At 47.7% G+C, this 27880-nt stretch overlaps 1 protein-coding gene across 7 annotated transcripts in view; it reads left to right on the top strand.

Annotated features, from left to right (window-relative positions):
- Positions 1-26567, top strand: part of MCC (MCC regulator of Wnt signaling pathway) — a 376346-nt gene extending 349779 nt beyond the window's left edge. For all 7 annotated transcript variants that reach the window (XM_039848467.1, XM_039848466.1, XM_039848468.1 and 4 more), the window contains 5 exons: positions 1799-2033; positions 6896-7102; positions 10672-10772; positions 23771-23893; positions 25260-26567. In XM_039848467.1, coding sequence (XP_039704401.1) covers positions 1799-2033; positions 6896-7102; positions 10672-10772; positions 23771-23893; positions 25260-25440 — 847 coding nt within the window. In that variant the 3' untranslated portion in view covers positions 25441-26567. The remainder of the gene's footprint in view (positions 1-1798; positions 2034-6895; positions 7103-10671; positions 10773-23770; positions 23894-25259) is intronic.
- The last annotated feature ends 1313 nt before the right edge of the window (positions 26568-27880 follow it).

The raw sequence follows: 27880 nt of genomic DNA, 5'->3' as shown, positions 1-27880 counted from the left end.
ATGTGTCCTGCCCACACTATGGAGGTTAATCTGCTTTACTCAAAGTCTGCTGATTTATAATGGTAATCACATCTAGAAACTACCTTCACAGCAACACCTAAAACAGGTATTTGGCCAAGCAACTGGGTGCCATAGCCTAACCCAGTCGATACATGAAATTAAGTGTCACAAATTCTGAAGAGGTGTTGTGTGTTGGCCAACTGATCTTGCTTCCTTCGATGGGTGATTGCGCTTCAGGTGTTCTAGAGCTTCCTAGTCGGAGTTCTCTGACTTGAAGACCACCCCAGTCACTAAGACGTTTCTCATGTACACAGCTCGGTAATGTGTCACATGTAAGAGTAGAATGGCCCTTGGTTAGTTGAGGGCCTCATCGCCCCTATTCCAGTGTGAGGTGAGGAGGGTAGGCCTGACTCAGGGCAGCCGACAGCCTGTGGATGTCACTCCCTGCTCCTGGCAGAGCTCCTCGAGACGGAGATCTTGGAACGGCAGGGCTGTGGAGTGAGAAGGCTGTGTGTGGCCCAGGGCCAGTTACACCAGTTTTCAGCCTCTTAACCAGGCAAGTCACTTAACATCTCTGAGCCTCAGTTTCCAAATCTGTAACCACAGAGATGATAATGCCAATCTGACCTGTTTTGTTGAGAGTTCAATGGGCCTCTGCTTGTTTTTCTGCTGTCTTTCCAAAGCCAGTTCCATGAGGGCTTGTCAAGCGTAGGCGAGTCCCGTGGGTCCAGAGAAGCTGCTATAGGTCCAGGCTGGCCTCAGATGCCCAAGGACTGACCAGGTGGACCGGACCTCACTCTGAGCTAGTAGGGGCAGGCTGCCCACTGCTGGAAAAAGCCAAAACCCTCTTAAGAGCCATAGCTCAGTTTTCCTGTGGCACACCCTTTCATGATCTGGGTCCCATAGAAGCCTTCATGACCAACATGTGCCCAGAGCTCAGCCCTAGGTACTTCTCAGGTCTGGCAGCCCTTGCCCAGTCACTGTTTAGCATGGGTGACCAAGGGCCCCGTGGTCTGGCCTGAATCCTTGTGATGGACATGAGTCATGATTTGGGAGGAATGGCCAGTGAGGCCTGGGAACACCCTGCTTTCTCAGATGTGATTACACACACCTATGATTTTTTCAGGGTGCAAAGCATCCTCCTTTACTTTCACTCCTTCCAGCTCTCACCCTGAGGGGACTGCTGTCAGCAGTCCAGGACACGTGTGCACGTGTGAGTAAGTGTGCGCGCACACACACACACACACACACACACACACACACACACAATCCATAGATCATGCCATAGGTCTTTTGTTTTCCAGCTTGCTTTGTTCCCTTAACATATCCCTTTTTTTCAGTCTTGTCCACATATACACCTGTTTTTATTACACATGAATTATTTTTCATCTCATTTCCTCACTTAAAATATCTCCACCATTGTCATAATTACTACTGTAACGTCTACATAATTGTCCTTCTTTTGCTGTGCACTATACTTTACTAAACCCTATTTTCCTTGAAACGTCTTTGTATGTGTGTTTATCTCATTGCTTCTGTGGAATTATTTTCTTAGAATTCTTTCCTAGGGTCCACACCATTGTGTTAAAGGGTATAAACATTTCTATTATTCTTCATATTTATTTCCTAAAAGCAGGTGGTATCAATTCACTGTGCCATGAAGAACGCTTTTTACTTTTTTTTTTTTTTTGACTGCCATCTAACTACAGCTGGAGAGACAAAAGACTAGAAAAGGAGTAAGGAAAAAGGACCTGTTAGCAATGACTTGGAAACATGATGGATTTCTTTATCTTCTCAGCACAACCAGCTCCACGGCCAGTAGCTGTGATACCGAGTTCACTAAAGAAGATGAACAAAGGCTGAAGGATTATATCCAGCAGCTCAAGAACGACAGGGCCGCAGTCAAGCTGACCATGCTGGAGCTGGAGAGCATCCACATCGACCCTCTTAGCTACGACGTCAAGCCCCGGGGAGACAGCCAGCGGCTGGATCTCGAAAACGCCGTGCTGATGCAGGAGCTGATGGCCATGAAGGTATCTATAGGTGGGGGTTCCGCTCTCAAACCCAGTTCCTAGTCACTCCACCATCATCACAAGGGAATACAAAAAGGTCCCTGCAAGCGGGTCAGCTGATGAGAAATCACCCCCACCCGTGCTCAGTCGCCTCTCCCCAGAGGAGAGCCAGAGCCTCATTAGTAGACAAGGGCAGTTCCACTTGGGCTGGATGTGTTTCTGGAGGGGTGAGTTGAATGCCCAGGATGCTCAGCTTTGAGAAACCTCATTCTCCAAGAGAAGCAGCTCAGACCTCTGCAGCTGGAGCAGCAGCCTCTGTCCATCAAAAAGGACCCCTGTCTCCAGAAGCCTACACGTGCTTCTCAGGTTGATTCTGCTGATGTTGAGTTGAAATGGGGAAGAGCAGGGCAAGGCCACTGATTTCCTGACACCCTTGGCCCTTTGGTGCCTTGTGGAGCCTGCTCAGCTCATCACTGACTCCAGTGAGGTTTGCTGGTGCTGTTCAGGTCACGTTTCCTGATAAGATCTTGGGCTGATCTGCTGGCCAGCTGACTTATCTGCTGGCACCTCTAGAGCAGGGGGAGCTTCTTGGAAAGCTGATGCTTCCCATCAGGAAGTGGTCCAACTGCCACCCTTCTGCAGGACACACTTTGCTCATTTCTGGCCAGGGGCCAAGCACTAGGCTTTCTCAGAAAACAGCTGTGGTATGATAAAGAATACGTCTAGTATTTGTCCCCAGTTCCAGGCACAGAGCTTCAAAAACCCTTGGAATTTCCTGAGTGACAGCAGTGTCTTTGTTATGCTCTCAGGGTGACTCATGGTAGGCTCCCAGAGAGCTTCAGGTTGGGGGCTGGTCACCAAAGGGACCAAGCATATGACTAGAGGATTGACACATTCAGCCCCTTGACCTCCAGGGAGGGGAAGATGGCTGGAGATTGAGTTCCATTGTACAGCCAATGATTTAATTAATCATGTCTATGTCATGATACCCCAATAAAAAATCTGTATGCTAAGGCTGAGAGAAGCTTCCTGGTGGATGAGTGTGTAGATGTGCCAGTAGACAGATGCACCCTGATCCGATGTAGAGAGGGCACAGAGGCCTGCATGCAGGACTTCCAGGTACACTGTGTACAGTGCGTTCCTGAGTCCTACAAGTTCTTCTGGAGAGTTATTGATCCTGAAGGGGTTGTGGGAACCCTGAATTCATAGGCAGTTGGTGAGAAGTGCAGATGGCCTGGGATTTGTGGCTGGCATCTGAAATGAGGGTGGTGTGTGGAGGCCTGTGCCCGTAACGCGTGCGTGCGTGTGTGTTTGAGGCAGGGGGTCTTGCAAGATTTCAGGAAGTTTGTGTCAGAGTTGTATTGTGTATACGCAGTTTAGGGTGGAAACAGAATAACTGCCCTCCAGGAGCACGGTCCTATGTCGCTGCAACCTGCCGTCGGTAGGCGCACGGCAGAGGTGGGCACTTGGAGGGGTTACTCTCTCAGGTCCTGAGCTCACGCAGGGCCCACTGATGTGGGGAGTCGGGGCCGGGAGCCCTGTTCCCAAGGCTGCTCTCTAAGCTCTGCCCTCCTGTGCACAAAGGCCTGACCTGCACAGCCTTGGCCTCTGCGCTGTCCCTGGCTCTCGGTGCTGAGACCTGAGGAAGGGGCTCTCAGGCTGAAGCTGGGTCACTGTCAGTTTAGGAACCAGACGCAAGTCCGTTGGGCCAGGGTGGGTCACAGTGGTGCTGAGTTAATGGTTCATAAGTGGTCCCTCCTGCTGGGACCAGCACTGTCCTCAGAAGAAAGACCAGGCCCACCTCCGGTTACACCACCTTCACAGAGGATGGGGAGCCATTGCAGGGGTCATCCCCGACACACTCTAGGCGACTTGCTCAGCACGTCCCCAACCTTGGTGGCTGCATGAGGTCGAGTCTCACTTAAGCCTGGGAAGACTGGGCAGCAGCAACAGGTGCAGAAACAACCCTGCCTTGGTTTCCAAGCCAGCTTATCTCAGTCCCAGCCATGCAGCTCAGACCTGACTCGTGCTTCCTCTGAGGACCCTCAAGCGGCGTTGGCCAATCTCGCACTCCATTGCCCATGAGCTGGACATCGTGTCCATAATCTTAGTGCTTCCCCGCCAGTCAGGAGCCCTCACTATGGGCCCTGGTACCCTGTGGCATGAGCTGTGAGGCTGCCCTTCCATCACTTATTCCAAACATCATGTTTCCTTTGGCCAAAAACTAAGGATTTTTATATTCCTTTTTATATTCAGGCCAATATGTCATATGATAAATTCAGTGTTATTCTGGCCAGGAGAGACATTTTTGGTGAAATAAAGTGCTAATATTCCCTTTGCTATTTGAAAATAAAATATGTACACATCATAGAAATTTTCTAAGAGTAGAAATTATTAAAAGCTGGGATAGAAATAAACCCATAATATCGTGATCCAGGGGCAGCCATTGCTTGCGTTCTGGCTTGGTTCTCGCTTTTCCTTCCTTTGAATGTTTTGAAGGATAAACATCAGTCGTCTCCCTTCCCATGTGTCCCTAGCAGTGTGTTCAAGGATGTGTGCTCACCCCTACCAAATCCATTAGCAGAAGATTATATCGGATTTCACCATTTTGTTCTAGAACACAACTGCTGAGAAACTCAAGTTTCCTGTTCGTTTTTTTCACTCCTCGTACATGATCTTTAGCAAACACCTTTTCATCTCTAGATGGTTGACTCGGTTCCTTTTTATGTCCACTCTTCTTTTTTTAAATACCCTTTCCTTTCGTTATGACTCCTCTTCTTTGACCTCTTTAGCTGTTTTAAATATTTATTTTCTAGTTTTTCACTTGTTATTTCTGGTTCTTGAGGTAAATGTTGATTCTACCTCAACACGATTTATTTCCGTCTTCTCTTTGCGTGTGTGTTGGGAGATCGTTTGGACCAGCTCATCTTCAGTGCAGCTTGTATCTTCCATGGGAGCCTGTGGGTCCAGGGTTGTAGATGTCCCTGCATGTGGCTCTATGCTCAGATCTGTTGGGACCTGTGGGTTTCAGAGTTTAGAATTAGTTCTTGTTATGTTCTTGGCTTAGGATTCCTGTTCCACATCTACACATGACACAAGTTTGTGTTTCTAATTCCTCAAAAGGCTTTTTTCTTTCATTTCTCACCTAGAGTCTGAGTGATGACAAGTTTCCTTGCCATGTTTCCACAAAGGAAGTCTCCCAGTCTCTTTCTCTGAGAGTCTTGGCTGCCATCAGGGTCTCCATACCAGTCTGAGCCTCTGCGGGCCAGCGCTGTAGCCACCTCACCTTTCTGTCGGGAGGTGTTCCCTCTCCATTTCTGGCACCCGTGGACTCGTCGTTCCTTCATTTAAGCTTACATTTGTGTGTTCGTTCTGGGTGTGACCGTCTACAAGCTTACTATGTAATGTTTTCAGAACCTTCAGAATCCTGCTTCTAATGGCAAAAGATGAGAAGCCTTCAGTGTGTGGAAGTACCTTTCATTCTAGTTTTATACCTCATCTTTAGAAATGGTTTGGCGTCTTGTTTTGAGTAGTCACTGAGCACATTGCCTCGTTCATGTCTAACGCCCCGCAGCCCTGAGCATGACAAGCTACAGTGAGTCCCCTCTAAGTTTATCTCCACCCTAGAGGGTGAGAATATCTACCCCTGGGCTGGTTTATCCAGGAGCGCACTCCAGGTGTACGGCTTATTACTTTGGAGGTGACTAGAATCAGTGACCGTGGTGAATCTCTCTCAAGGCAGTGACTCAGTGTTGTGAAGAATCCTCTTAGTAAGGTCATACAGATAGCTGACAGACAGACCTGGTGATCAGTTGACAGTAGACTCAACCTCTAGCTGAAGTGAGGAGTGGAGAGATGCATGGGTTCACCTCGTAAGGGTAGACTTAGTGGCCAAGAGTCTACGCTCTCTGAGCTAGATGGCCTGGGGTCAAACTCTGGCTCCACAATTTACCCAGTAGTTGTGAGCAGGTGGACTTCTCTCTGCATGCCTCAGTTTACTATCTATAAATGGAGATACTCATAATACCTTCCTCAGGCTGGGAGGATGACATGGGTCACTTTGTGTAAACATTGAAAACAGTGTTACCTGCTCACTAAATGCTGGTGGTTATTATCATTGTTATCTGGCTTCTGCTCCCTGCATGGCATTGTCCCATTTTAGAGTCACTGATTCTCCACAGAAAACGGTGATTTGAGTCCTCTAAAATATTTGAGAAGTTACCCGATGAGAAATCACTCACGAAGGACTCTTTCTATTGATTTTATTCAGATCCTCTGAAGTAGATAAGAGTTGGGGGTGATACCACTGTGCCCCCCGCCTGCCTGGCCCAGCTGCAGGGCTCCAAGGGTGCCAACAAGGATGGTTAGATGTGAGGATTGGTGCCATGGAAAATGGAAAAGGAAATGGGCGTTGGCAGAGACCTAGTGAGACCAAGCCTGTGTGGTGGCCCTCCTCTTTGACCTCTGACTGATGAAGCTTAGCTTCTGCATCCTGGAAAACTGGTTTCCAATAGGGCAGGTGTGCCCATTGGTGTGTGTGTGTAGGGGGCAATGTTTCAGTTGTTAGAAAGGTTCTCCTTATAGTGAACCAAAAATATGCTTCCCTGTATCTTCTACCCACTTATCTGCATTCTGGTCCATAGTGTGATACAGCAAATGGCTTTGTCTACACATCAGTCCTTCAGATGTGTGGAGACAGCTGTCGTGCCTCCGCCTAGTCCCCTCATCCCAGGCTGCAAGGGGATAACTCTACTGCAGATCCATGGTTATAGGCACAGACTGCCCACCTCCCCCGCGCCCTACACACACACACACTTGCCCGCCTTCCCACGCCCAGCCCTGCTCGCATATCCTGGGTACCTCATGTGCTCTGTGCTCCATAGGAGGAGATGGCCGAGCTGAAGGCCCAGCTCTACTTACTAGAAAAAGAGAAGAAGGCCCTGGAGCTGAAGCTGAGCACCCGGGAGGCCCAGGAGCAAGCTTACCTGGTGCACATCGAGCACCTGAAGTCCGAGGTGGAGGAGCACAAGGAGCAGCGCATGCGGTCCCTCAGCTCCACCAGCAGCGGCGGCAAAGACAAGTGCAGCAAGGTAGGGCCAAGGGGACACGGCGACGCCCGGGGCTCGGGCCAAAGGGACACGGCGATCGATGCCCGGGGCTCAGGCCAAAGGGACACGGCGATGCCCGGGGCTCGGGCCTCACTTCCTGCCCCGTTCCCACTGCCACGCATTGCCCTGCGCCTCAGTTCCCTTATTTGCATGGGAACTGCAAGCCATTCTAGATTATCTAAAAGGAGGTGACATTTGAGTGCAAAGAAATCAAATCCACGTTTTTTTAAAATCTCACTTTATTTACATAAAATCATTTACACATATTGTGGTCTTATCAGGGGAGTGATCTGTGCAATTGTCCAATGGGCCACCCTCCTCTTGTCTGTGTTGCCTGCTCGATGTCATTTCTGCCACCAGCGAGGTGGGAAGCAGGAAGCGGCCTGAGGCAGAGGAGGAAGTCAGGCCCTGCCTTACACACAGGCTGTCACGGAGAGTAGGCTGTCCGGTGGTGTAGTCTTGCAAACTCACTCTCATTAGCCCACTAGCTTTTTTTTTCCCCTAGAATCCAAGCTCTTTCCATCTTTCCAAATACTGCATTTCCTCTAAAAAGCTCTGGACCCTAAAGAATTACGTCCCTTGTCTCAGGGCACTGAAATGCTGCGCATGAGATTTTCTGTTCCTACTAAGTGCTTGCTCCTCCTGACCCAGGACTCCTGGGGATGAGCTGACAGGCTGGTCTAATGGGGGCTTCTCACAGCCCAAATGCAGGGTGTCTCCAGGAGAGTTGCGTAGACTCTCTGACAAAGAAACCACTTGTGGCAGTGAACTGCCACTCCCTAAATAGCTAGGAACTTTGAACCATGCTTCTCAGAGGGCCACAGCTGCCCTTTACCTACCTCTCGCCTGCCAAGGAGCTAAGGGTGTCCATGGCTGTGGCACCCAGCTGGGCCAGCACCCCCGAGACTCCAGCTGCTTCTCAGTCATTTGTTCATTTAATAAATGTGATTCGGTCCTGGCGAGGTGCTGGGGGCAGTTCCAGGAGTTTACACTCCAGTAGGGGACACTGAAGGGCAAACAGAGGATCATAACACAATGACACAATGTTTTGAGTGCAAGGATTGATTCTCAGTGTGATGGGAAGCCACAGGCAGAACAGAGAACCCAGATTTGGAGATTCAGGACAGGTTTCCTGAACTGAGACCCAGTGGAGAGTGGGAGCTAGCCTGACGAGGAGGGCCAGCGGAGGAGAAGAAAGTCCACTGTAGGCCTTTAGGCCGATGGAGCACCCTGGGGGGTAAGGAATTAATGCATTGGCTGGAGAGGTCAGCCAGCTGTGCTCTCCTGAGGACAGGAAGGAATCGCTGAAAGGAGTGTCCCAGGGGATATGATAGAATCTAGGCTCTGTAAAGGTTACTGTGCCCCATGAAACCATCTGCCTGATGCTTGGGGTGTCAAGTGGGGGTGGGTAATGCTGTTTCATATGATAGTACCTGGGCTCAGGAAGATGGGGTTTTCTGTTCCATGCCCACACCTTAAAAAAATCTTCATATAGCCCTTTGAGCTTGTTAGCAGTCACTTGGGGACAGAGTCTGAGAGACAGATCTCCAGTGTTTGCATGTGTGCTTTTGGGGTGTGGTGAAAATGGACTTGCCAGATTCTTGCCAGAAGGCCCATGAACTGAGCATTTTCCTCTAGTTCTTGTATTTGTTTTGCCTGGGGAAGCACTGTGTTTTGTGGAATGGCTTCAAAGTACAAATAGAAAAGGCCAGATAATTGTTTTTTCTTAACATTAGAGTAAGAAGCTTTATAAGAGTACCTTGTAGTGTTTGGGTAATGAAATTAGAGTAAGCTGATTATCTTTCAAATATTGGAACCACTTACTGTTTCAATAAAATCTCCTGAGCTATTCATTTAGTCTCATTTTTTGATAGATGAAGCAAACAGTCCAGAGCCAGGGTTGGCAAACTATAGAGTCACAGAGTCAATATTTTAGGGTTTTTAGGTCATACATACTTCACTGTAAGTAACTACTTAACTTGGCCATCGCAGAATAGTAAATTGAAAGGAGACAATACAAACACAAATGGGCGTTGCTCTGTTCTAGTAACATTTTATTTATGGACATTGAAATTTGAATTTCATATAATTTCCACACATCACAAAACATTCTCTCGATTTTTTTCATGCTTTTGAAAATAGAAAAATAATTCTTAGCCTGTGGGCCTTATAAAAACAGGCAGGCCAGCTTTGAATCTAGAACATCCACTTTTGCTCCATAGGGTCGGTGTTCTGCTTATTTTAAAACTTCCCTCCAGCCAACAAGCTGGGTCCCAGATCTTATCCAAGTTCCGTTAGGTTTTTGCACTTCTTGTCTGTGTGCAACAGATATTACCAGACATGTTCAGTGAGGCAAAGCTCTCCCTGTATTTAAGGCGTCTTAGGAAATGTTCACATCATGTGGGAGTTGATATACAGAGAGGATGTTGGAATCACAGAGTCCACAGGCTGGTGGATGCGGGGCTGGGTCTGCGAGACACCCAGATGGAGAGGAGGAGGGGGAGCAGCGCAGGCGGAGGGAGCGGCAGAAGGAAGGGTGTCCAGATGATGTGATGCTGCAAGGGAACGCCCTGGGCGTGGTGGCTTTTCTGTGTCATTGGGCTGAGGGTGACACTGTGCCCTCTGGTCATCTGGACTTCTAGCACTGGATTCACACTTCTGTGTAGCTCTCATCCCATCACGATATAACTTTCTGTTTACGTTCCGTCTTCTGCAACAGATCACAAGCTTTCTATTCTCAAGCCTGGGGTGGGGAGTGATAGATCTTCAATAAATGTCTGTTGAGTAAATTATCTGATGCGCACCTTCCCCGGGCCACTTTACTATGCAGCGTGACTGCTGCCCGCCATCTAGAGCCCTCAGACAGGTATGATCCCTGCTTTATGAATAGTCATAACCTGCTTTGGGATTTGGCGTTCTGGTCCGTGTATGTCCTCATCTGTGGAATGAGAGAATTTGGTTTACATGTCAGTGTTCCTGTGTAATGCTGAGACATGGGTGTGGGTGCACTTCCGTTTTCCTCTGCCTCTCCTGGCTTTTCTAGGTGACTACACCCAACCCCGTAAAGCTCCTAAATGTAGAGAAGATGGTTGGGGGCTGAGGGTCCTCAAGTGTTATTTCCCAGTTGTCTTGTGTGAACTACAAGAGGGTAACTCAGTGGTGAAGAGCAGTGACCCAGAGCTAGCCGACCTGGGTTCGAATCCTTGTTCTACATTGTCCTCCCTGGTGCCTTGGGGCGGTATGACTTCTCTGTGCCTTAGCTTTCTCCTTGGTAAAAGAGAATGATGATGGTTTCTGCCTCAGAGGGTCATCACGATGATTAAAGGAGAGGACCCGTGTGCGAACGCTCATATTAGCCCCTGGCTCGCAGGGAGTGCTCAGAGTCTGCAGGAGTCATCCTCGCCCGCTGGCCACAGCCTGCAGAGGTCCCAGATTCCTGGGGCAGAGCTGCAGTCCTCACCTCGCCTGCTCTGCCACAGAGCAGACATGCGCTCATGAGGTGCTCCCAGGCTCGGCTCCACATCTAACAAGAATGTGTTTGCTGTCCTCAGGAGTGTGCCGACACTGCCTCCCCAGCTCTGTCACTGGCTGACCTACGGACCACGTGCAGCGACAGTGAGCTGGCTGCAGAGTTCGCCAACGCCATCCGTCGGTAAGCACCCCAATAAGCGGTTTATTCCAGGAGTGACGGCTTTGCTCTAAGTTTTCTTGGCCACTCAGGTCAGTGCTTCCTGGATGGCTCTAGGCCTGCGTGGGAAGAGGAGCGTTAGCTGTATCCATTGTGGTGTTCAGCTTACATGTTGACTTTGATTCTGGTGATGAAATCTAGCATTTCTTTAGTGATACTGTATTCTCTTGCTCTCTCCGTGGATATTTATTATACTGATTCCAAAATGCTTTTTGTCTGCTGTATTAACACTGTTTCCTCACCTCTAAACTCTTTTTAGAATTGAGCTTTGTGACTCTTTCTTGGTGTTGGCTCACAAGCTCAGCTGGGCTTTCTATTCCACCCAGTTGAAAACAGCTCTCTGGGCTGCATATCTGACCCAAGCATCTACCTGGTGTCCTCCTGTCCTCCGGGCCAGCACCTCTGAGTCCCCTTCTCCCTTTTGTAGCACTGTCCTTCCGTATGCATTCCGAGTTGTGGTTTCCTTTTCCAGGAAGAATAGAAAACCTGCCTATCCATTTTTGCAATTGCTCATGATCTCTGGTATACAAAGAACACTCTCTGCTTTCTACATGCTTGAGGATTTTTTTAAAACACATTTCCCATCATTTCTGGAAATTTGGAGAAAGAGGGGAAGGCTAGTGCCCTCACAGTGTGTTCTGTCAGGCCCATTAGGGCTGTTTAGTTTATACGGTGGCCTCCAGGCTGACCGTGGATCGAAGGCAGCCCTGTGGGAGCTCCACTACCTTCCTGACTTACTCGCTGTCACTTTTTGTCTTTCCTTCCAAGTTGTAATAGCTCTGTTTTCACATTGCCAGCACCCCTGGCCATGCGGTTAAATTGTAATTGCTTGGCTTGAGGTGGGAAGAGAGAAGCAGCACAGTAAAATGCCCTCAACAAATCCCAATGGCCTGACTGTGCCAGAAGCATGGGATGCAGATCCACTCCCTGCTTCTTACTGGGAGCCGTTTGGATGTCTCTGCAAGCTAAGCCCCTAAATTTTTCAAATTCCCCAAACCTCAGAGGACTTTGCTGGCACAAGTAGGATGCAGGTTCTGCTGACTCAACACAAAGAGATTTCATTTGTTCTGTCAGTCACCATGGATTTCCAATAACCAGCCTTGAGCTGGTTAGCATGGATTTCTAATAAAGACCCAGAGATATGAAGCCAAGAAAGAACCCGCAGGGCTACGGGAAAAAGGACAATAATACAATTATACTGTAGAAACTAAAATAATCATTTCATGAGGGTATATAATACAAATACCTGAGGGCTGAAGTTTGGGAATGGTTTTATTTTTAAAAATCAAGTGGAAACTAACACTATCTTTGACGGTATTAAATCACCACCGAGCTAGTGGTCGAAGTCAGATGAGGGAAACTTCCCAGGATTTTCAGAAATATTTCTCCCTTCAAAAAGGAATCTGTGGGCCCAGGTATTTAGATTCAAGAGAGCAGGTGCAGGGAGGGGAGAGGGAAGAGGCTATGCAGTGGCCTTTTCTTGAGGAGAACAAGCCACCTCTAAAGAAGATACTTTGTGACATTTCAGTCACTGGCTCTAGATTCCTGCCCCACCCCAGCCTTGTCTCCCCCGGACCTTGCCAGCCCACGCTGCTGTCTTACTGTGTCTTCTCCCAGCCTTCTTCTGTTTGGAACAATCTAGGGTTCCACACGATCACACATTTACTGTATAACCTCCATCTGGCCTGATTTCGATCCTTCCACTTCCATAAACATTTATTGTGGTTTATTGGCTCTGGTATTGCATCAAACCGTCTGGAAGACCAGGTTTCTGGTCTTGCGCATGAGGGCTTTTCTTATCAGGGTGGCTTATTTTTGCCGTTGTCCACACAGGCTGCATGCCACAAAACCCTTCTCCGTCTCAGATCCCTCTCTTGCTCTTGGTCCTAGTAAAATTTAGTTGAATGATCTTTGTACCAAAGAAGTAAACTGTAAATGTGCACTTAAGGAGACTGAATTTTCAGAAATGCCTCTTCTTTATACTTACATGGTTTTGTGCAGCCTGCCCTGGGCACTTGAGCACAGCTGAGAGGAGCAGACTGTTTCATCTCCGTCATAGTCTTGGGAGGCAGTGAGGAACAGGTGGTGTTCTCCACGTGAGGGGTGGAGGTGGGGACCGGCACAGCAAGGCTGAGTGGTTTCCCAAGGTCACACAGTGAGGCAGTGCAGAATCGCGTGTCTCCACCTTCTCTGCGGGACCACGTGTGCTGGCGGAGGTTTGCTTACAGATGCGTGTGAGCTGAGCTCACTCATGTGGACTCACTTGAAGACTCTACCCCCCGTAGTGTGTGTGGTCTGGGCACACAGGAGCCTCCGCACTCCTGGTCCACAGCCGCACATCTGTCCACCAACTGCTGGGGACAAATGAAGTACCGGGGGTGGGGACAGACTTCCTCAGTCCCACAGACCCCAGGTCGTATTGGTTAAAAGATAAGGACGCTGTGTTCCTCAGCGCCGGGAGACAGAGAATAGTCAGGAAAGGGGCTCGTGACATGGTCAGAAGCAGCATGTAGTAGCACCTCAGGTGATTCCACATCCTTCTGTAACTGGGTCCCGAAGCAGGGCAGCATCTCACCCAGTAGGGGATCAGGACTTGGCTCCAGCTGCCACACAGCCACCAGCAAATGTCAGCCGCCTGCTTCTGCAGGAGGCCGTGGTCACTTAGTCACGGGCCAATGGGGGCTCTGCTAAGGCTTTTAGGGACCTGGGATCTGCCACATGTGTCTGCATGTGTGCCAGATGGTTCTGTAAAATGCTAGGTAAGGGCAGTCAACAAATCATAGTAGCCACTCTTTTTAGGGACAGGATGTGCCCAACTCATCAAGCAGAGGAGAAGTGCATGGACTTCCTTCTATCTTGCTAATGAGTGACAAGCAAGTCGCCGCTGCATGGAGAGGGCTGCATGTCGGATCCCTGTAAGGGGACATTCGGGGCAGGTGGGCCCTGGCTGATTAGTGTGGTCACAAGAGACCAGATCAGGAGGACCTAGTCATGCCCCATCTGGGAGTGGAGTTGGCCCAGGTAGGAAGGCACATAAGGCAGCGTCTCAAAATTCAAAGAGACGGAGTGGAACCACCTCATTCGGCCTAGCCTGTGGGCCTCCACTGCTGTTTGAAGTACTAGTGATGGGAGAAACTGCAGATGACAGACCTTGACACATCCACCAGTGGGGGGACACAAAAGTCAAAGAAAGTGTTTCAAAGCAAGGAGTCCAACCACTTCACATTACAGTGGGCGAAGGGGAGAGGTAAGGAGTAGAGACAGCTGGTTGGAGAGGTGTTAGGTAGCTAGTCAGACAGGAGCGGCAGGAGGGACCAAAGGAATAGGGGCCCAGCCTAGAGACCGCCCAAAGAACACCCCAATGGTAGTAGAATTCTGGGTTCACACATGCGCACTAGGCAGAGTTATATAGCAGCCAGGTGTCAATCAAAATGACCTCACTTGCCAATCACCTAGGCATGCCTTTGGAACCACCCATCACAGCCCAACTATAAGGCTGACATTCCCACTTCTGGTCTTTTTGTGGCCCCTTTGTAACAGTGCTCTGTTACAGCTCTTCACTGGGACCATGTGCCTCCTTTGTCTTTCTAAAATCTTTTCTAAACCTCGCTGACCTGTGATTCTTCACTGGGTCAATGAGGAAGAACAGAGAAAAATGCTAACTATACTTCTGCACTGTTATCCCTCCCCACTACCATAGGGGTGACACCGAACTCCGGCCCTAGCGGTGACAGGTGTTGCTGTGCAGGAAGCGGGACTATCAAGGAACTCTTTCTAAGAATGGAGACATCTGTGTGCTCCTGACAATGACTCAATACAAGGGGGGAATGTTTCAGGGTCACAGAGTAACTTTGTAAGATGCAAATCTGATGGTTACCCCCATACTAGTGTTCCATTGCTGTGTAACAAATTAGCACAAGCTTAGAGGCTTAAAACAATGCCCATTTATTAGCTCCCAGTTTCTGTGGGCCAGAAATATGGGTACAGCATGGCTGGCTTCTCTGCTTAAGGTCTTGCAGGGCTGCCGTTGAGGTGTCGCTCTCCTCTGGAGGCTCTTGGGAAGAATATGCTTCCAAACTTGTTCTGCCTATTGGCAGAACTTGACTCCTTGTGGCTGTAGGGCTGAGGTCCCATTTTCTTGCTGGCTGTTGGCCAGCAGTAACTCAGCTCCTACAGGTGGTCCGCATTCCTTCTGCACAGGCCCCTCCATCCTCAAAACCAGCAACAAGAACCTCCCTCTCATCAATCCCTTATTTGCGTCAGATCTCTTTCCGGGAAGAGTCCCGTCCTTTTTAAGGGCTCACCTAATTCAATCAGGTCTACCTGGAATAATCACCTCTTAAAATTGGTTTGGGGCCCTATAACAGCGCCTAGATTAGTGTTTGAATAGCTGAGAGGTGTGTGTACATTAAGGGGCCAATATTTTGGGAACTGCTTTAGAATACTGACCACTACACCTCATCACTTAAACCTCCCAGTGATTCCAGCTGTCCATGTCCAAACTCTTCAGCAAGTGTGGGTTCTGACCCTGCCTGCTTCTCTGCCCTTGCCTCTGTCACCTGCCCCCTTCTGCCCTGAGCTGCAACCAGACCAATACTCCGTTGTGCCTCTGGGCCGTGACTCCTGCCCTCACCCCACCCAAGCCCACACCCCAAGCACTCACATCAGTCTATAAACTGTAATGCCACCTGTCTATCAAATGTATCAGTTCCTTCTTCTACCTTCAAGCAAAAGTGACACCACCATCCCATACACACCACTTTTTTTTTTGTTGTTGTTCCTGTGTGCCCTGAATTTCCTTCTATTACAGAACCCGTCATGCTCTGTTTCTTATGTGCCTGGTTCCACTCCTTTCCTTCCTCCCTTTTATCATCGCACCCCGCCCCCCCAAACCCAAGAGATGCCCTTGGGGCAGGGATCGTGGCTTACTCACTCAGGTACAGGACTTCAACTCCGTTAGCCTTGTTCCTTCCACATGGTCCCTAAATTATCACAGCCTCATGTCTCTCTGCCCACTGCACGTCGACACCCTAATATCGTGCCAGGGCCTCAAACGCAGCATGTCCAAAACGGAAATTCTCATCTGTTCCCTCCTGCCACTTGATGGTGGCCTCTGCTTCAGAATTCCTATTTATGTTAAAAATTATATTCTTCTAATGATCCAGGCTTACAAGTTTTCTCTACCTCTTGTCAGCAGATCAGATTGTGTTTTCCCTTAAAATCCCGTCCATTCCTTTCCATTTGTATTGCCTTCTCCTAAGTTTAGACCTCAGCTCCTCAGAACTCAGAGTAACATACTGATGGGTCTTTTTGCCATTAGTCTCATCTTGTTCTGCTGCCAGAAATACCTCGAAGCACACTTCTGCTCTGCAGAAGCACCTTCAACGGCTTGGCCTTCATGATTGTCTGTGGGTCTCTAGCTTAACTTCCTCGCCCATGTTTCAAGTGTTTCCTGTATATAATCTGTAGTCTGGTCACTCAGGGCAATTCATTTTTCCAAGAGCACGCCTTTCACTTTGTCCCCCGGCTCTCCTGTGGGCCCCGCCTCCTCATCCTTTCCAGTAGGACGCTCGCCTTCCTGAAGCGTCCTCAGTCACCTCTGCCATCGTCCTACTCTTCCCCGAATCCCTGGGGGTACTGACCACTCTCCACCCATCAGTGGCCCGCAGAGCACTTGGTTGTTAAAGAGCCTTAGAACAAACCACAGCAAGCCTCCTCAGAGTTCAAATCCATGTCCAAGTTCCAACAGTGTCTGCCCAGCTCTAGAAATCTTTTCGACTTGTAGGAACCAACATTTGGCCATGAGGGAGAAAAGATGGCACTGACTGGTCCCTATTTCCGCAACGATGGATTAACACTGTTTTTGAGTCATACAGATAGTAGAATGAAATAAAGAGGGAACTGGATGGGGTCCTTTTAAAGACACACAGCAGAATCTTCACTGCTTTATTAGTAGAAGGCCCATTATTTTAAAAGGTGCTGTTTTATGAACTTACACTTGCTGATTCTTCATATTTGACTAATTTATAATAGCAATCAAGCAGTGGAAATTGAGCTTGGAATTCCACAAATGCACATGGGTCTGTGGGACGTTAATGGAATACAAAGTACACCTGTGAGTTCGTTATCACCTAACAGACAGCTGAGCTCCTACAAGGGCTCAGGTAAAGACTGAGGCTCATTCCAGGGCTTGAGGTGAACATCACTTGGGTAACTGAGATTTCTTTTCATTTCATGTCATTCTTCCATGTTCCAAAAGCTCAGACAGAAGGCCTTCCCTGGCATCTTATAAAAGCAGAGTGATGGAGAGCACCCTGCAGCCATAGGCAAAGGCAGTGACACACTACATGACCACTACAGATGCATTTCCTGGGCAAGAAACATGTTTATGGGAAAATCTGGGCCAAAAAAAGATAAAGTCTTGTTACCATCATCTTGCTGCTACTCCTGGCAAAAGTCAGCCACACGCAAACGTACCTGCAGTGGAGCATCGTCCTCTGGGGACAGTCGTGGTTCTGCAGGCCTGTGCTCTGCACCAGAGGTCTTCCTGCCTGCCCTTGGTCGGTGACAGTATCCCACGAGACACTGAGGCGCTCGGGCTCTGCAAGTGGATTCCTGGGCAGCTCCGCAGGTTATCAGGTTATCGGCAAGTTCCTCTTTATAACATTAGAATGATGATAGTACTGACCTTGAAGGTTGTTGAAAGTTAAATAACTTTATCCTTGTGAAGGACTTAGAGACAGCTGTCACTCACTGCCTGGATTTTCAAAAAAATAACAAGTAGTTACAGATTGTGATGTTTACCATAAAGGAAATAAATAGGGTGATGTGATAGAGTCGCTGTGAAGATTTTTTAAAAAATAAATATAGATTGCAATGAGTAACACGGAGGAAATGACAAAGTGCTACGATGTCATAACTCTGGGACATTTGTTTAGATGGGTGGGCTTCTCTGAGGAGGTATCATTTAAGCTGAAATGAGGAGGGAAAGTAGCTGGGTGAAAGAAGTACCTCCCAAGCAGAGGGAACCGACTGCACAGGGCTGTGCGGTGGGAAGGAGCTTGGTGTGTGCTGAGGACTGATAGGATTCCAGCACGCAACGCGGAGGGGGATGCCAAAGACCGGGTAGACAGGGGCCAGGTTGAGCATGGCTGCAGAGGGCAAAGGAAGACCACAGACTTTATTTCAGGTGCAGGTGGAAGGCACTGAAGGGCAGTAATACGATCCAGTTTGTCACATTAAAAAGTTATTCTGGCTGCTCTGTGAAAACCAAACTAACAGGTGCAGGGGTACAGCAGAGAAGCCACTAGGAGGCTCGGTGGTTATCTAGGTGAGAACCAGTGGCCCTAGATGGTGGTGGCAGAAATGGAGAGAAGGCGGGATTAGGTAGATGGGGTTTGCCGTTGAGTGGATATGGAGGACAAGGGAAAGGGGGCATGATGGCTGACTCAAGACTAGGGTCAGGAACTGGGCAAATGGTGTTGCCATTTGCTGGCAAGGGAGCAAGAGTGGATTTGGGAGATCATCTCAAAAGTCTTGCTTTGGACATGTGTAATTGGAGATGCCTGTTAAGTAGACATGCCAAATAGACAAGTCCGGGGATCTGAGGAAAGGCCTGGAAATACAGATTTGGAAGTTTTTAGCATGTTTTTAGGAAAATAAATGGGAATGGAGAGTATCAGGTAAAGAAAGGGTAGGCTATAGAGTATGGTCCAGGGCCAAGTCCTAAATACTCTGAGTATTTAGGGTTGGAGCAGAGCAGAGAGCAAGGAGGAGTCAATGCAGGAGACTCAAGGAACAGCTGGCAAGACAAGGTAAATCTAGACAGGAAGATCAGACAGTGGGACCTTAAATGCAACAACGCCGCGATCACTGGTGACCTCACGAGTAGTTTCAGTGCAGACAGAAACCTGGTCAGGTTAAAAGTCAGTGGAAGGTGAGGAGGAACTGCGCATGAAGACGATTCTCTCAATGACTAATTCCATGTAATGAGCGATTGCTAAGAAATTCTAGACCTTGTGGCTGTGACTCCCTGCGGTCTGGTTTGATTACAGCTCCTATGAGAAGTTCCTGGTGGCTGCAGAGCCACTCACTACCTCATCAAGGCCAGGTGGCTCTCGCCCTGTTGACCCCTCAGCTCGGCACTTGGACTTTGTGATAAAAAACTGCTGATGGCCTTTCATTTCAGGGAGAGTTCAGTCTCTTCCCTGATGTCCCGAAGAGCCCTCCTTCCAGGCTCCGGGCACACTGACCGGCACCACCGCAGACGGCCACATAGCTCGGTCTCCCGCCCAGCTCACTGGCAAGCCACCTGGTTTTTCTTATCACCTGCAAACTGCCACAAGCAGTCCACCTTGCAGATGCACTGCCCAGAACTGTGTCAGTTAAAAAGAGAAGAAAGCACTTCCCTGGCTGTGCGGTTAGAGTAATATTCATAGGACCTTTTGTGACCAGAAATAACCTTCATTTTTGGTGAAGTGGGAAGACCAAGACCTGTAGCTGAAATCCATGTGTGTTCCAGGTGACTTGGGTTTTCATAGCAAGGGTAATCCAGCATCGTCTTTTTACTTGATGATATAGACATATGTCTTGACTGAAAACACAAGGAAGGGAGGAAGGGATTACACGGTTCTGGGCACTCCAGAAAATAGTGTAATAGTGTAGGAAATGACTTACTATTGAGGGGGCAAATGGAACAGGTAGTGTTTAATTTTTACTTTCTCATCTGTGTGGAGCCTATGAAAGTGCTCATTTTAGCCTTATTATCTTACCTAGACAAACTATATTGTTGTAGTATTCTCGAACAGAGAGACGGGACACCGAGGCTATAAGCAGGAAGCAGCATCGATTGATGCCAGCACCAGCTCAGCGGATTCTTATCCAAAGGCTGAGCCCCAATTGAAACATGGCGGGCAGTCTTATACCATCTTGTACGTCCACATTGCTAAACAGCTATAGATATTCCATATAAGGAAGGAGAACATAAGGAGAACATTGATTGTCCGTCAAACTATAAGGGAAAACGGCTTAATCGTTTAAGTGGGTTTTCGCACTACTTTGTCAGCCGGCGAGTCTTGGGATGGAGGGTGCAGTCAGGCACTAACTGGATCAAGCAGGAAATGGTCAGGAGAGGTCAGGCTGCCACCATATAAATTCTTCCTTAGCTGAAGAAGCAAATTCAAATTAGGAACTAGAAGGAACAGGACATGAATGGTTGAGTTTCCAAAGTGACGTGGATTGTTAGCAGGCACATGGTTCTCATCCAGGTCATCCTTCGAGCAGCTGAGGAAGGCCGTAGACTTCAGGGAAGTTTGCCGTGCGTGGAACCGTGCAGGTAGATTCAGAGTTCCAAGACCACAGCAAGCTCATTCGCAGACCCGAGTGAAGAGCCCTTCCGCCTGACCAGATTCCCAAATGTGCCCGATAATAAGAATCACCTAGGGCACTTCTTACACTGCAGTTCCTGGATCTCAACCCAAACCTAGTGCATTGGAATCTGGGGATACCTGGTACTGTTACTGTAAACGCGTGCTCTGGAACAGCATTGTCCACTGGTAGTATCACACGAGTCACATGTGTAATTTTAAGTTTTCTAGTAGCCTCATTTAGAAGTGTAAAAAAAAAATAACTGAAATTGTAACATATTTAACCCCATATACCCAAAATATTATTTCAATATGTAATATTTTTAAAATTGAGAGACTTTACATTCTTTCTTTCATATTAAGTCTTCAAATCGCAGTGTGCGTTTTATACCTAGAGCACGTCTGAATTCGGACCAGCCACCCCAGGCTCTGGCTGCTCCGTAGGAGGCCTGGGTCTAGAGTTGTTACTTCAGTGGTTTAGTGTTGGTTTCTGTCCAGCTGAGCAACACTGGAGGCATGACTTTCTGTAGGCGTCTGCCTGGCTCAAATGAAAACAGGCAAAGTAACCCACATTTTAGGTTTAAGTTTGAGGTTTGGCCTGTATATCGTTAAATAAATCAGCACCCTAGTTGTGTCCTGCACTTTGTATGAGCAATTCGCTGCCATCCTCCTCTCTAAGGCCTAGGGAGTTTTCTCAGCTCCTGGCAGAGGCTCCCCCTCACCCAGCCCTAGTTGGGGTTGGGCAGGCTCTGTGAGGGCCTCTCCTGCCTTCCTGAGTTCTGGCCTCCATTAGAGCCTGCCGGGACTGGCAAATTCAATCTGGTCCCTCAGGGCCTGGGTACTGGGGAAGAAAGCCCTTTGTTTTGGGCAGACCGAGATTTCCATACCCCTCCCTGTCTGCAGGGTGGGGCAGGGGTGTGGATGCAGTTGCTCTGGGAAGTTTTTTTTGTTGTGAATTTATTGAGTTCATGGTGATATTTTAAATTCTCTTCACAATTTTTTCCCTTTGCAGTATTAATCAACTTTAGGATGAAAGATAAAAGCAGCAAAACAGTAACAAAATGCAGGACAAATAACTCTTTTCTATCCTTTTTAGACAGAGGGAAGGGGGGGAAAATATCAAGTTTTCCTAACCTTCCTCAGCTGACAGAGGGCTGCCTGGAAGGCTGAAGGGGGGATGGGTTAGGGAAGGTGGGAGCCGACCTCCCAAGACACCATTCTCACATCTGGTCTAGTAGGAAATGGTGCCACTTTCAGATTTCTGCCGGAAATGCCACCCAATTTCCTGATGATGCTAGGGCCCGGGGAAAGCCTGCATCCCTCTGCAAGTGGGAGACACGTGGGGAGGCTCTGTGCTTAGCTTAGGGTGGGAGGGAGGACTCCCTGAAGAACTACGACTCATAGCACTTTCCGTTGGTGATTATGCTTTGCTTGAAAAGATCTTTCCCCCTCTATCCTCATTCATAAAAGCAGGCCTGGATTATTGTGTCGCAATTCCTTTATTACTCATCTCGGAAAGCTTGACTTGCACTTATAGTAGCTGGAAGCCAAAACAAAAGATATTTGAAAAGGAAGAACCAGCTGCTGAACCATCACCTGAGAGTCCTCCACCCCCAGGTCATACCCCTCCCATGCCCCTCTTACAGGAAGCATAGGCACTGAGACTCATCTCACATACTTTACAAAAGCATAAAAAGTTATAAAAAATTCAAGCAGTGCAAAAGCCAGTAAGGTAGAAAAGGAAAGCTTTCCATCGTCTCCCTTCTGTGAGTTAACTTTTGTTGAGTTTAGCCTTCTGGTCTCTTGCTAATCAGCTATTCGCACTCAAATTTTTCGTTGTTTTTGCAAAAATGGCATCTCATAGAACTCACCCTTTTCACTCGGCAATGTATCAGATACCCTTCCGTGCCAGTACATTTAGATCTGCTTTTTTACGTTGCAGAGCAGTGCAGATATTCCTTAACCAGCCCCCTGGTTGTTTCCCACTGTAGCTGCTGTAACCAATGTTAAAGTAAATGTAACTGTAATCTCATGTATCTTTAGACAGCTACACTCCTATTTCTGTAAGAACAATTCCTAGAAGTCAAGTTGCTTTGAAAAGGGATGTGTTCATTTTTCATTTCGCTGGATACTGCCAAATTGCCTTCTAAAATGGGCTAATTTACATTCCTCATACTCTCACAGTGAGTTCTTTTTAGAGGACTTTCTTCCATAAAGCCTGGTTTTTCAGTATGCTCCAAGGAACGAAATACCCTCAATGCATTGTTCTGAAGCTGCTTTAACCACCACTGTCACTGAGAAGCTGTCACCCAAGCATGGTGCTCAGCACTGGGGGTACATGGGGGAAGCAGCAGACCAAATAGGGTCCTTGCATTGCAGGACAGGGCAAATTTCCCCAAGTGACCGGGAGACCAAATCCTCTACTGAGAGAAGAGGGTCTTTTGGTGGAGAGTGAAGAATTCAACACACACGCCAAAGGGGAAGGGGAAGGGGAAGGGTGTGTAGCCTGAAAAGAATATGTAGAGTGAAAGGCTCCCTGCAGTTTTTAGCCTGTAATCCTTAGGTTCCCCATGGTTTTAGCCATAGGGAATGACTCTTGGTTCCTGTTTCCCCTTCACAGGTGCGGGGAATGGGCTATTAGTAATCCAGCAGAAACCTTCCTTTGTTCTGAAGGTGTCCTCCTGGCCTGGCTGCAGGGCTGACCAGCACGTTGCAGTCTCAATATGGCTTGATTTAACATTTAATTCTCTTGCCTCGTCCCTGTATTATATGCTTCCCGAGAGCCCACATGCCGATGGGGGAGGCCACTGAGTTCAAATACATAAATCAGATCATGGTGGATTGTGCTGTGACACATGTTGACACTACGCAGAGTGACACTGCATGTCACAGGGGCAAAGCAGGGTGGTCACTGTTTCCCTGCCTGGATCGTGTGCTCCTGTGGGAATCAGAGGGAGGCAGTAAGCTGAATGGACACTAGAAACCTCCCGAAACTGACTCCTAAGCCTGAACTTTAAGCCATGGAATGGGGGAGTCAAGGTGCAAATATAACTTACGTACTTTAAAGGGAAACAAGGACCTTTAAAGTTAATATATCGATTCTACTTCATCTTTTTTTTTTTTTTGGCAAGGTAAGATCATGTGAATTTCAGTGAGATTTGTCCAAGGTAGGCCTCCCAGAACAAGGTTTGTTCTTGTATCCCTGAGTGGTTCAGGAGATGCTTAGACACTTGGAAAAGGGTGTGGAGACAGGGTTTTGTGGTCAGGCTGCATCTGGCATGCCCATGTCAGAAAAAACTGGATTAGCGGTTTCCCCATCTGGAAGACTAGAAACAACTGCCTTTCCTTGTTCCTTTGTGACACAAAATCTCTAAGGGCCCTTCTCATTAAAGAAAGCAGGCTCAAGTCTACCTTCCAGATCACTGTGGTGAGGTGTGGAGGGGGAAGGGAGCTCTTGTGCCCGCTGGTACTAACCTTCCTTTTCTGTACCCCTGCCTTTTGCCTGGGTGAGCGAAACCTTCCTGCCACCACTTCTAGGGTAGCAGCCACCTTCACCATCATCTCAGGTTGCTCATGGTATTTATTTACTTGACACAGAGAAAAGAAGTTAAAGGCCAGAGTTCAAGAGTTGGTGAGTGCCCTGGAAAGACTCACCAAGAGCAGTGAAATCCGACACCAGCAATCAGCGGAGTTCGTCAATGACCTAAAGCGGGCCAACAGGTAAAATCCCCAATCCCCGATGGTACTTGGCCTCATACACCAGGATGTTTCCTTAACTGCTGGGAACTATTCTTGAGAATGGTGAGTCCTTGCCTTAGCCTGGTCTTCCTATGGCAAAAATTCTCCAAGTGTTCCATCAAAACCTAAGAAGTGCTTGGTAAAGGCAAGTCCTTGGGCCAAACGTGCTTGGGAAACAAAGCCTACCAGGTGTGGTCCATCCTCTCAGAACTTCATACAGTGAATGTTCTGAAGTCATACCATTTTTAAAATCTGTTTAAGCCAATGTCTTCCAAACAAAACTGGCTCCAGCACCTTTTATTTGAGCAACATTTACTATCCGGTAGAATACTTCAGGAAGTACTGCTCTAAGACAGCAGTCTCAAACTTTGGGGGCTCAGGACTCATTTATACTCATAAAAGAGGACAAAATTTTTAAAATTTCCATTCATTTATTAAACAAATTCACATGTAATACAAATGGCATTTATTTAAAAATAACTTACAAAAAGAAGACTGGCACTGTCTTTACAATTTTGCAAATCTCTAATGGGCTGAATAGAAGACTGCTGGATTCCGCATCTACTTCTACAGGCAACATATTGTTTTGTTATCAAAAAACCTAGCTTTATAGATTGTAGGTAGAAAATACAGGACCTCACAGACTTCCCTTGAGAGGGCTTCGAGAATCTCCAGGGGTTGGTCCTCAGGCGACGCTTTCGAGAACCTGGCTGTACACAAAAGGGATCTAGGGTGCTATTTTAGACCAGAGACGGTATCAGGACTTACCCAGCCCTGGGCTCAACCCTTGCCCTCTTCCCACCAGGCTCCCGGGGCCGAGGGGGAGAGGGGGGGCGGGACAGTTTAGAGGCCTGTATTCTGAGTTCTGGCAGCATTAGCTGATGTATGGCTTGTGTGTTGTGACTCTCACCAGCCCAAAGCACAAAGGGAATTCTTGGGAGGCTCTCTGCCCCCATCCAAGGTGAGGCACCCTTCTCCCATAGCTCCCAAGCACATCGCAGGCAGCCATAGAACAACAAATGGACACACTATTTGTATTTAAATAACAGATTTCTAGAATTCAGCTACCTTATCTGCTTATCTATTTTGGATGTGGCTAGTTTGGACTGTCTTAATATGTTAATGACAAGCCTCGAGAAGTCTGGCTGAATGAACCATGGTTAAGCCAATAGATGAATGGCCTTGAGTGCTCAAATACTAACCACTTGATTTCACATTCTTACTGAAGAGGCTGAATAACCTGTTTCTTCAAAGTGGTGCTTACTGACCTGGTTACTAATGGTCAGGACAGTGTGTATCTCAATGCTACTTAAAATCTTCATTCTCATTTCCCTCTGTTCCCACACAGCAACCTGGTGGCTGCCTATGAGAAAGCAAAGAAGAAGCATCAGAACAAACTGAAGAAGCTGGAGTCTCAGATGATGGCCATGGTGGAAAGACATGAGACCCAAGTGAGGATGCTCAAGCAAAGAATAGCTCTGCTGGAGGAGGAGAACTCAAGGCCACACACCAATGAAACTTCACTTTAATCGGCACTCAGGCACCAAAGTTCTGCCCATGGAAGCTAAAGCAGGTCGCGGAGAGAAAAGGCCCCGAGGGACAGAGTACCTGCTGGGAGAATGAGAAAAGAGAAAGCTGGCAGGTAGGTCAGCACTTGGACATGGAGTGCCATGGACTCAGCCCCGGGGGTGAGTGGCTCTGGTGACAACTGTGCAGACTGTATCCAGAAGAACCCGTTCTGCCCCTCCTGGACCCATGGACAGCATGTAAATACCTGCTCTGTGCGCCATGCTCAGCAGGCCTTGCTTCTGCTTTTGGCACTGGTTCTGTCGCTCTCCCACCTTTTCTGTTCTGGAGATTGTGCAGCAGTGGTGTCCCAGGCATTTGTTTTATAAGATTTTCCTTCTTTTCTTCTGTTCATTAGACAGTAATCTTATCTCTAGCATCCCAAATTTCTCCTCTTTCCTTCTTCAGGGGATAACTGACACACACATACATCGGTGTGTATTTGTCTTTGCATCTAGATTTGCCTGTTGCAACCAGGCTTTGGTTTTCAAGTCTCATGTATCAACTCTAAGATACAGGCTGTCACTCAGAGCTGCTCTGGGAGGTAGATTACAGGAGACTGATACACAGGGTTACTTCCAGTCCTGGATAGTTGAAGTTACAGGGAGAGCAACCCCAGGGTTGCAGAGAAGATTGAAACTTCCTTCAGCTCTCATTGTGGAGGCAGCACTGGTCAAGAAACTCTCTTCTGATTCTGCCCCAGCCATGTAACCGCCCCAAGTGGAACCTTATTAATGGTCAGGGCTTAGAGTGAGAGCATCCGTTGCTATGTATAGTGAAACTAAAATTTTACCCAGTTTCTTCAAGAGCAAAGAAGCATCATTATTGCCCCCACTCTGCCCCCCGGGGAACTACATCATTGCTGTCCTGCATGGAAGAAAGCTTGTCCACATAGGTATGTGTAGGGAGCGCTGGACTTGCCTCTATTTCTTTAAGGGCAAGAGGCAGGACATTGAATAGATATTTGCAGACTGACCCCACCTATTTAAGATATTGCTACTGAACCACCAGTTCCAAACTGCTCCCACTGTAATGAAGGGGAGGAAGGAATGGTCCTCATTGAGGCCTCCTTTATCTCCTCACCGCCTACCCCACCGCCCCCCAGAGACTTGATGGTTTAGCATATGTATATGGTGCTTAGGCAGGTTACATTTCAAACAAAACGCTGACAAAGCTGGCCAGGACCAGCATATCAGAACTCTTTCAGAAAGGGCTTCCGTCTTAAATTCATTGTCCCTTTCCTGCTATAACCGGCACTGTTTTACTCTTTCTTCTATAGTTGCCCTACGCTAATACATTGAAAGGACTTGCCATTTATTCTGTACCACCTGAAGATCCACCCAAAGTGCCCTATGAGAAATGTCCCAGTGCCACAGTTCACAACGTTTTGCTTATGACCAGGTCATTGCATTAGAGTCTACATGTCCATGAATTAAATGTGTTTTCAGAGAGCATGATACAAGTTCCTTAGCCTTCTGCACTATGGGGAAGGACACTCTAGCCACCACCTTGGAGGGCAGAGCAGTTTTATCCCAAAAGCAACCAACTTACTTTCTCAGGTAAGCGGTAAGGCTGCCCTATCTTCAAAGTCAACTGGTATCAGTCTGCAAGGACCAGCTCTTGGGTGCTTTGATCACTGTTAAAGTGCCCACTGGCTTCCGTGATGAGTCTATCATTTAGTCAAAGTTGGTTCTTATGATTTTTTGTTGTTAAGTTTATTCTTTGGGTAAAATTTCATTTTGTCACAAGGAAAATATTTTGACTAAAAAGTACATGCAAAAAAAAAAAAAACATTTAATAGACAAAATCATGGTTTTCCCCCCATTTTCTCGGCTTTCCCAGAGAAATGTCCTCCCCCGTGCAAACTCGGAATGTGCAGGGTGGGAACCTATGGCTTTCTCCTGTGACTGAATAGGCATCAACGGTTTTGGTTTTCAGCACCACTGTAAAGTGTAGCCGATGCAGGAATAAATGCTGTCTGCTAACCTGTCTACCATTCTTGCTCCAGGTTCAAACAGAGAACCCACCCTCGTAGGTTCACGTAAGCCCTCCAGACCCAGAAGGTCTTGGCTCTTCCATTAAGAGCCCCTGTATTTACTGATCCTACCTAGCCTCATTTTGTTTGAGTTTATACTTCAACAAAGTACTTTTTTAAATATGTGGTGAATGAGTGAAAACTATTTCCCTAGTAAAACTGTTACTTTTATAAATGTGTAGAATAAAAAAGCTATTAAATAGATGGTTTTCCTTTCCTTGTATTTTTCAAATACTCCCTAGGACAATCCTTGTTGAACGTGAACCAGTAAGTAGGTACTTGGTTATGTTAATTGTAGGGCCTACTAAAATTACATTGCTTAGTAAATGATTGCAGGTAACCTGGATAATTTTCCTTTTTTATAACCT

Source organism: Pteropus medius, unplaced genomic scaffold (genome assembly GCF_902729225.1).
Source record: "Pteropus medius unplaced genomic scaffold, Ma_sr-lr_union100, whole genome shotgun sequence".
Lineage (NCBI taxonomy): Eukaryota > Metazoa > Chordata > Mammalia > Chiroptera > Pteropodidae > Pteropus > Pteropus medius.
Note: the sequence above shows the minus strand (reverse complement) of the source record. Positions and strands in the feature narration are given on the sequence as shown.